The 8949-nt window shown below is 43.0% G+C and overlaps 2 protein-coding genes and 1 long non-coding RNA gene across 3 annotated transcripts; 2 read left to right on the top strand and 1 right to left on the bottom strand.

The window, feature by feature from the left end:
- LOC115145102 (gem-associated protein 8-like) lies at window positions 1–2095 on the bottom strand. Its single transcript, XM_029686367.2, has 4 exons — window positions 2053–2095; window positions 1732–1777; window positions 1195–1591; window positions 1–995 (listed from the first exon to the last, which is right to left on the bottom strand). Exons 2-4 carry the CDS (start codon window positions 1732–1734, stop codon window positions 736–738), a joined length of 660 nt encoding a protein of 219 aa, XP_029542227.1. The 5' UTR covers window positions 1735–1777; window positions 2053–2095; the 3' UTR covers window positions 1–735.
- A 542-nt stretch (window positions 2096–2637) lies between these two features.
- LOC115132961 (uncharacterized) lies at window positions 2638–4651 on the top strand. The gene is made up of 3 exons (XR_003864161.1): window positions 2638–2743; window positions 2835–2884; window positions 3232–4651. It is a non-coding gene; the product is annotated as an uncharacterized LOC115132961 (long non-coding RNA).
- Window positions 4652–5025: 374 nt separating this feature from the next.
- On the top strand, window positions 5026–8463 carry LOC115145093 (motile sperm domain-containing protein 2-like). Its single transcript, XM_065025033.1, has 5 exons — window positions 5026–6279; window positions 6650–6746; window positions 6907–7036; window positions 7177–7279; window positions 7612–8463. The coding sequence occupies exons 2-5, from the start codon at window positions 6719–6721 to the stop codon at window positions 7621–7623; spliced, it is 273 nt and encodes a 90-aa protein (XP_064881105.1). The 5' UTR covers window positions 5026–6279; window positions 6650–6718; the 3' UTR covers window positions 7624–8463.
- Window positions 8464–8949: the final 486 nt, after the last annotated feature.

Genomic DNA, 8949 nt, shown 5'->3' with positions numbered 1-8949 from the left:
TTCATCACAAACATTCTTTATTCAAAACTAGATCAACAAGCTTACGATTTTGATATGAAAGACACACGGGAAGAAACCAACACATTGTTCTACCTGAGCACGCTGAGGCAGATGCAACCCATCTGAATGTTGAGAAAGAAGCAGACAAACATCGAGTCGGAGGCTATTAAGCAGCGTCTGAAGATGATATCAAAACAATCTAGTGAAACCAAATTAGCAGCAATCTTTCTTCATTTAGGGTTGAATTAACTAGGAATGAACCCCCCCCCCAAAAAAAAATTACAATAAGAGGATCATAGATTGAAGGCTACCTGGACGTGAAACCATGCTTGTTGACCGAACAGGTGGCCTGAAAAAGAGATTCACTTTTGAGTCTGTAAACTCAATTTGCTGGGGGAGCTTTAACATTTATGCAAATTGTGTATACCTGTCCTTTTCTTCTGCCTGTATCTTATGATTTTGTCATTTTATTGTGAAACCAGAAGAACGGAAATAACTGGCTAAGAACGACAGAAACAAAATTCCTCCCCAAAATGTTGGTTGACATAAGATATTATGGTGAGAGGGGAATGTTTAGGCACTTATGATCAGGTTGCAGGGAGTACCTCTCCGTTTCAATCAGTTTCCTCCCTACTGAACATGACCCAGTTTCTCAGCTCTATGTTTCAGGGGGTTGTCTCGACTGGAACTGTGTCAGTGGGCTCCATTGGAAGAAGATGGATGTCCGTAGTGGAGCTACAGTTTTAGAGGGATGACGGGCCAGTATTTGGGCTGTTTCTTGTCACAGTTTCTGTCGAAGGTCAGCTGCATGGCCGCCTCCATACCCTGGACCTTTGCCGCGTCTTCCCCGTACAGCTTCTTCATCTCAGCGCCTCGGCGCTCGCCCGGCCGCTCAGAGGGGGGCAGCGACCTGCTGTGCCAGGATATTCTGTGCAGGTCTTGGTCGGCCAACACGTAATTATCCTGCTGCTCCGCCTCCAGCTGCTGCTGCTTCTCTGTGGGGAGGAACACAAGACACAAGGCTTTTAAAGTCAGCCTCAGAATACTTCATGACATGTAATTCATTCATTAAATGTAGTTGTATTGGTGCATTAAGTTGTCTACTTATACAGCAATATGATGATAGAGTTATTAACACTCATTGTGGAACTTTTAAAAGTAGAGACTGGCTGACTGACAAACACACACACTCACTGAGCTCCTCCTTGTGCCGCTCAGTCTGGGCAAAATACTGGCGCAGCTCCTCTGTGATCTCCATGTTGCTGACATCACATTCGATCTCGCTGTCCGAGCCACTTTCTCCGCCCCCCTCCTCGTCATCTGTGCCCCCCTCCAAATCCTCTTCCACATGGTCCTTAGCAGCGACCGTCTTCTCTGCCCTCCTCCCCCCACTCTCTCCCTCATGCCAGTCTGCATAGCGTTGGGGGGCAGTGGGGTACTGTTGGGGGTAACCTGGCCTGTAGGCAGCCTCCCAGGCTTTTCTGTAGGCCTGCCTGTGTCTCTGGTGCCAGTTCATAGCCTGCTGGTAATGCTGCCAGTAGTGGCCATACACAGGGTGGGCAAACCAGGAGTAGATGCTACCATGGTCCTCCTGTCCAGGACAACAGAGGATGGATGACATTGTTATCACCATGATTCATTGATAACATCCAACCAACATACGTTCACGTGCAAAACTAACCGAAATGTGCAGAACTAGGCTAACCAAAAAGGTCCAATGTGGTACCTTACCATGGTGGTGCTTCTCCTGCAGCGTGGTTTAGATCGCAGCTAGTGTCTGTAAAGGAAAATGCATTGTGGTCATAATACACCTCATTTCAAAACAAGTACAAGCTAACGTTAGCTGGCTAGCATAGGAGCTCCAGCGAAGCCATAGCAAGCAAGTTATCAGCAGTGAACAACGATATCAATCCAAAAATGGAGGCAGCTGGTGGTTAGACACACGCCAGAAATAAAATAAATAAATCCTCAAACATCAATAGCTATAACATTATTATAGACGGGATCTCATTGTGAATAAATGCACGATACATAACGTATATAGTTAGTTACCTTCATTTAGTGCAGTACACCCAAGCGATGACAAACGCACGCGCTGCATACAGCAACCAAGAACCAGGGGAAAAATCTCCCAGAAGCCTTTGAAAAAAAAAAAATATATATATTTAGTTCACGACTACATGGTGCCACCTAGTGGATAGTAGTTAAAACGAATACATATATAGCAAGTTTGTTATTTGAGTGTATCGCTATGGCAAAACCCAAAACGTGCAGTAATGGGGGGCCCCAAGACCAAGTTTGGTAAAACTCTGGTCTAGAGAAGTTCACCTGTCAATTGGCAGTGGCACACACACACAGGTGCCGAATATTTTCTATATGCAATTTGTGCGTCATGCATGTGCTCTGCTACAGCTGTAGTCCAAATTAAATCGTTTGTTTTTGTTGTCATTATAATGTTTGAGTATTCAGTGTTGACTACAAAATATGTTGAAAACTATCCAACCTCATACTGTACAATCATTGCATCCATTTTGCCTTTACCAATCAAAGTGGCAGGGTCAGACTGTCGAAATGGAATTGTGGCTTTTAAGCATTTTGAGTGTCAGTTTGTCTGTTAGTTGTCTGTAACAGTTGACATTGAAACATCATGATTTACTTCCTCCCAGACAGTGCGTCAGCCAACTGGTTTTGGTTTCTTGTCTTCTGAGCACGAGAGATGCAAAGATCGGCTTTATCAGAGCAGGTAAGCCTAATAATAAAAATAGTCAAAGTTGACATGCTATTTGTAAAAGTTGTAGAATTTGCGATATTTTGAAAAATGTCTTCTCAAACAGGACATTCAAAAGAAAACAGGAAACAAGAAAACGATCTCGTATCGAAGAAGGTGAGCGCTCTGGTGTCCACTTGGAGTCCCGGGACAGCTGTTTGTGTATAGAGTAGGATAAAGTAGGATTGCACAACATCAGCAAACATTTCTCCAGAGAACACTGAAATCCATGTGCATTTACACATTTTCAAGTGTATATCAACCCAGGTGTGTGTGTGTGTTCAGTATATTCCACTGTTTTGATGCTGCATAGTTGTCCATACCAATCATAAATCGAGTATTTTAACCTGAAACTATCACACTTTTTTTTAAAGACAGAAGCAGTGCACTGCAGCTCAACTGAATTCAATGTACCACACAAACGCACAGAGTAATAGTACTGAGTGTCATCCATTTTCCCACAGACTCGTCAGACAAGTATGACTCCAGGGATGTGGACAGGTTATGGAAGGATGATGTTTTGGTTGACTGTTATCTGGAGTGGCGCCACTTTGTGGTGGAGGACACCTTGAAGATGATCGATGAGAGTCTTCAGTGGAGAAAAGAATTCAAACAGAATGGTGGATTGACCTTTGCCTTTACAGGGACTTGATGTCAACCAGTGGCCTTGTCCCATACTGTATAGCTGTATTAATGAATATATAGCTCCAACAAAGAACAGTAGAATAGCTTGGCTAGGACACATACCCTGTTATTGTGCATTCTTGCAAATTGCTGACAAACTTCCACTGGTTCAACATGATGGTGTTGATAAGGTGTTTCTCGATTTGAAATGTCTTTATGTAATGAATAGTGCTATATAAGTATAATATGTAAGAATGATGTATTATTATTATTATTATAGACAGCATTGAGAGTCCAGTTTGATTCATGTTTTTAATATCCCTTTCTCTTCCATACATCATGAAAGCTCTGTTCAAAGTCTCTATTTAAGTCTGGCATGCATTATGTCCACGGCTATGATAAAGATTGCAACAAACTGTGTATGTATTTAAATAATAATAATAATAATAATAATTAAACACTGACAATCAAGAAGGTTCAGAAATGTTGTTTCTGAGACCTAACTTATGGCCACCCTCATCATTTTATCTCTTGTAAAAGCCTCGTCCTCTGGGGTGCTGTGATCATTTTTCCATGCATCTCACTATTCAGATTGTAGTTTCCTGATTCAAGTTAGGATTGGGATTGGCAATCTTGTGTTTTTGTATGGTGGATTACAGTTAGTCTTTTTGAGCTATTTGGGTATCTGCCTTGAAGGCCACTGAGGTTTGCTTGTATGTTGTCTGCCCAGTCTGGTTCAGGGTTAAGTTGCACATGAAGGATGTGAAGATGTTGACGGAGAAGAAAATGTACGTGGCCTTCTGGTTGGAGAGCTACGCCCGGCGGGAACCGGGGATTCCCCTCACAGGGATCTTTGACATGTCCGAAGCGGGTCTAAGCTGCGTTGTAAGATGTCTGCTCTCCTCTCATTCCCCTCTAGCTGATTTTGTTTTGTGGAACTTGGTATCAATGTCCAAACATTGTGTTAACAAGTCACTGAGTGGATCTTTACACACTAATGCTTGTCTTTGGTTTCCTTTTAAACTACCGTTGGGAAGACACTAAGGTAAACCTGAACTTTCCTCACCTATTCTATACTCATTCATGTTCTGTTATTTATTTTCCATATTATGTACTGTGCATGACAAGAAGAAACATGTGGTAGATGGCAAACTCTGAAATACTAGATGCTGACTATTAAATGCATTATATACATTTTTCTCTCTGAGTGGTTTCTTAGGAGCCTAAGACAGTATAAACAGTAGCATTGTCTGGAGTACATTTAGACAAACTATTCTCCGTTGCCCAATCTGGGTCATGCCTTAGCTTGGGGCTCAAAATATGTCAGGAGACATACAGTACAGCTATGTGCTTTCAAAACAACTTTATCCTCACATGCCGGTTTGAAACATTTATGGGTTTATTTGTTGAAAATATTTGAACAATAGGAATTCTCTCTTTTCTTTTCTCTTGTAGGACATGGATTTGATCAAATATATAATCAATTGCTTCCAGGTGTATTACCATAGATTGTTCTGTAAGCATCCCTTTCTTCTGGTGGGCTTCCAACACAGGAGGCTGCTGAGGGGAGGACGGCTCCTAGTAATGGCTGGAATGGAGTAAATGGAATGGTACCAAGCGCATGGAAACCATGGGTTCGATACCATTCCATCAATTCCCATCCAGCCATTACTATGAGCTCGTCCTCCCAAATTAAGCTGCCACCAGCCGCCTGTGGCTTCCATCTGGTGCATTTGGTCCCATAGTGTAAAAGGACTCAGTGAACCCAATTGCATGCCTTTATTGCCTACAGAGGATGTAAAATGAATTGTGTTATTTATGTGTTCTATTTCATTTCAGCCAAGATGCCATGGATCATGAATGGGGAGTCACTTAAAGAAGGAAATGCTATGCTTCCACTCAATGGCACTGCTGCAGTCAATACTACTAACTACCCCCCCCCCCATCTTCTATATATAGCGGCATTGAAAATAGTGAAGAACATGCTCAGTCAAGACGCCATCGACAAGCTGAAGTTTGTGTCCAAGAGTGACATCCAGAACTATGTTGATGGGGAGCATCTCCTGTCTTACATGGGAGGAACTGTGTGTAACTTACCACTCAATGGCCACAATAACCCCCATACATCCAAATATCTACTGAGCACATAAGCACATGCAGATGTTAAAACATCTGTTTATGCCCATTGGCTAACATGACAACATGCGTGCCCTTTACTTTCAGTACAGTGCCTATGATGCACAAGACAGACACATGACTGACATACAAGAGTCATGCATCCATGTTCTCATGTAAAGCTACTGTGTATGTGCACACACACGTACTTGCATGTATACAAACAACTCCATATGATGGTATCATACATACAGTACATAAACCAATAGTATTTTGCATACACACACCTTGCCAGAATTCATCACCAGTACACAATACTACATTGATAAATAATTTATGTAATACAAATGCATTGCATTTACTATGGAGTTCTTTTCTCATTTTCTCCCAGTACCCAATCAATTTCAGTTACCCGCCGTTGCCTGATGACGTCTTCCGGAACCCCATACCAGAGACTGGACAAGAGTATGACACAGAGTCAAAGGATGATGACCTGGAGGCCAAGGACACTCTGGTGTCGAGCTCTCCTACACCAGAAATGTTGTCCTTCGTTCCCCTTACGAAACTCCTTGGTTTTAATACTGAGCATTGTTACACTTTCGAATCTCATAAGTGCATTGAATGATATCAACAACAGTAACATTAGTGTCTTTTATTTCTATTTGTCTGAGGCAGGTATACTTGGCACAGGATGGGGACAATGATGGCTCCATCAGATGGAAAGGATCCCGTAGGCCAACCATCACTTTCAAAGGCACCTTACTCTATATCAGGTTAGCTTTGGATTCTGTGTATTTCCCCTGATACACACAGTATAGTGTAAACACTTCCAAAACTTATTGAGTTACACAGTTTCCAACCACAGACCTCACACTACCTTTCAAGGTTATGAGACCACTGTTTACACTGAGGCTGCTAGACGGAGATGAGATGTGACTCCACACTCTCACTCTCTCTTTCCAGTCCTGAGGATTTGTGCTTTGGCCACAGAGAGGGTGAGAAGAGATGTCTGATCATGCTTAGTAATGTCACCAAAAACAAAGTGGCCTTCAAGGTCAGTTCTCATGTTGCTCTTTTTAAGTGTGTGATTGCATCATTACAATGTACTCGTATGAGAGCACCCTTGTTTGTGTTTTGCCGCAGGTGCGGACCACAGCCCCAGAGAAGTACAGGGTGAAGCCAAGCAGTAGCAGTTGTGGGGCGGGCGAGAGTATGGAAATCACTGTGTCCCTGCATGGAGGTACGACATATCGTAGCCCTAATTATTTCATCTCCGCTGTCGCTATGTAATACAAACCCATCATTCAGGTTTTGAGAAGGTCAAGGACTAGCCCATGTGGAATTGTTGCTGTCCTCTGATTGTTTGTGGTCAAATTCCATCCTCTCTGATTGGCTCTTAGGGTTCCTGTGCTCTCCTCAGGATCGCTTCTTAATCATGGCTGCTGAGATGGAGCCACGTAGCGGTGGGGGGAGCACAGACCTCGCCCAGTTCTGGAAGGGCGTCCCAAAGGCTAAAATAATGGAGCACAGGTAGCATCATCCATTGTACACACAACTCAAACCAGTTTTTATGAGTACTGGTTTGTTGATTGTCACTAAAAGCAACAAGGCCTCGAGGATGCATGTGTAGGGACTGTTCACCAATGGTCTTCTACTTTCTTTACCTTCAGGCTGCGGTGTCGCATGCTGGAGGGCATCAAGTCGGCACTCAGCCCTTTGACTGACAGGTCTCACAAAATGGAGATCAATGGCTACCAAGACAAGCACACCATGGTGAGTTGTGACCTCGGGCGACAGACACTGACACACACACACACACATCCTTATTATGCAAATGTATCAGTAGGACAATTTCATATTTACTATTATCTTTGCCTGCTGAAATGCTTTTCAATCTATCAAGTCCATCTGAAGTCAGTCTGTGGTCTGAAAAAGGTCCGATACTTCACCTGGGTCGTGTTCCATATGGAAGGGAAAACGTCTTTAAATGTTTTGCAGCTGAAGACAAGGGCAGGTAGTCCCACCATGTTTCGGTCTGTTTTCTTCCATTTGGTGCCAAATTAATATGCCCCGGTTGCTGTTGGTGCCCTCTGTTCCTCCCCCAGGTCTTTCAGTAGATGGCCAGCAGCTCCAGGCTGGAACAGAAGATGGACTGCTGCCTGTGGTGGCAGAAGCTCTTGACTGTACTGGTGACTGCACTGACGGCCTTGAGCTTCTCCGCCCTCTACATACAGTACACTGGGGAGTGGCCATTTTGAAACTTTCCTACAGTGGAGGAAGAAGACCAAAGACCAGTTACAGTGGAGTCAGGATGAAAGTGGATTTCTGATTGGAGCAGAAATATGAGGAACTACTCGCAATCCACTCTATGGCCTTTGGACACTGAATTTAATTATATTTCCACACTATCAGGTTGGAATAATACTGTGAAATTATGAAAGTAATAATAATGCCCTTTTAGTGTAAGAGCTGTTTGAGTGGGTGATGGCTAGAAGGGATCTAGCTTTTGTCTTGACTTTTCGTAGCAGGTTAGGAGAATTAGGTTATGGTTGGAAACTTTTTACATTAATTTGACAAAAGCTGGAGCCCTTCTCGCCATGACCGTTTTGATGATATGGAGTTTTAGCCTGCCTGGTGACCATGTTTTCAGTTAAAATCACAGTAAGGTACTTAATTGTTACCCAGAAAATGATTTGATATTGAGATAAAAACAGCTGCATTGGACCTTTTCAACCTATCTTCTGAACTAGAACTATTTACTATGGGTTAATATGAATGCAAGACCATGGATATAATTTTATAGCCAACATGTCATCTTGGTGTTTTCACAGTGTAATTTACGTTGTTACATTACATTGTAACAGTCCTGTAGCATTTCCCCTCGATTCAGCTGAAGAAGCAGAACCAGCCAAATACCTACATGTACTCTATGAAATAAACACATTTATTGATTTGATTAAAAGATAATAACACTCACTCACTTCCCTCCCATTGTCACCAATGCAAAATAATTGTGCTCTGATGCACATTCTGAGATATTTACGGAAGTAATCAATGGGTTGTTGTTTTTTAAACCACCTGTCTGTCACTATGCACTCCACATCCAACTCACTTCAAGGGATTGGGAGTGACACGTTCATACATTTTTCTGAACGAAATAGGCAACGTTGTTTTTAATTGGTCTACTCTACTGCACAGTGTGTGGTTGGCATCTTTTGGCGGAGGACCCCCGCCTTGAGCAGATGGCGCCGGGGTGACCTTTCACCTCCGCTGATGTGACAGGCGTTCTGGAGGGAGGTGTAGATGGAGAGAGAAACAAACGTTCTCCTGCCAACACCTCCACTGATTAGCTGGGGACATGGCGGCTTGGTGATACACCTCAGACAAAGATAGACGATTTAATGGCTGACACGCATTCCGTGTGACAGATGTGGTCACAAGGT

Source organism: Oncorhynchus nerka, linkage group LG2 (assembly GCF_034236695.1).
Source record: "Oncorhynchus nerka isolate Pitt River linkage group LG2, Oner_Uvic_2.0, whole genome shotgun sequence".
NCBI lineage: Eukaryota > Metazoa > Chordata > Actinopteri > Salmoniformes > Salmonidae > Oncorhynchus > Oncorhynchus nerka.
This window is presented reverse-complemented; position numbering and strand designations above follow the sequence as displayed.

Coding starts and splice junctions, on each gene's coding strand:
- LOC115145102 (XM_029686367.2), bottom strand. Junction 996..1,194: donor GCGGCACAAGGAGGAGCTCA/GTGAGTGTGTGT, acceptor TCCTCCCCACAG/AGAAGCAGCAGCAGCTGGAG.
- LOC115145093 (XM_065025033.1), top strand. CDS start 6,719: ATGGAAATCACTGTGTCCCTGCATGGAG. Junction 6,747..6,906: donor CACTGTGTCCCTGCATGGAG/GTACGACATATC, acceptor ATTGGCTCTTAG/GGTTCCTGTGCTCTCCTCAG. Junction 7,037..7,176: donor GCTAAAATAATGGAGCACAG/GTAGCATCATCC, acceptor CTTTACCTTCAG/GCTGCGGTGTCGCATGCTGG.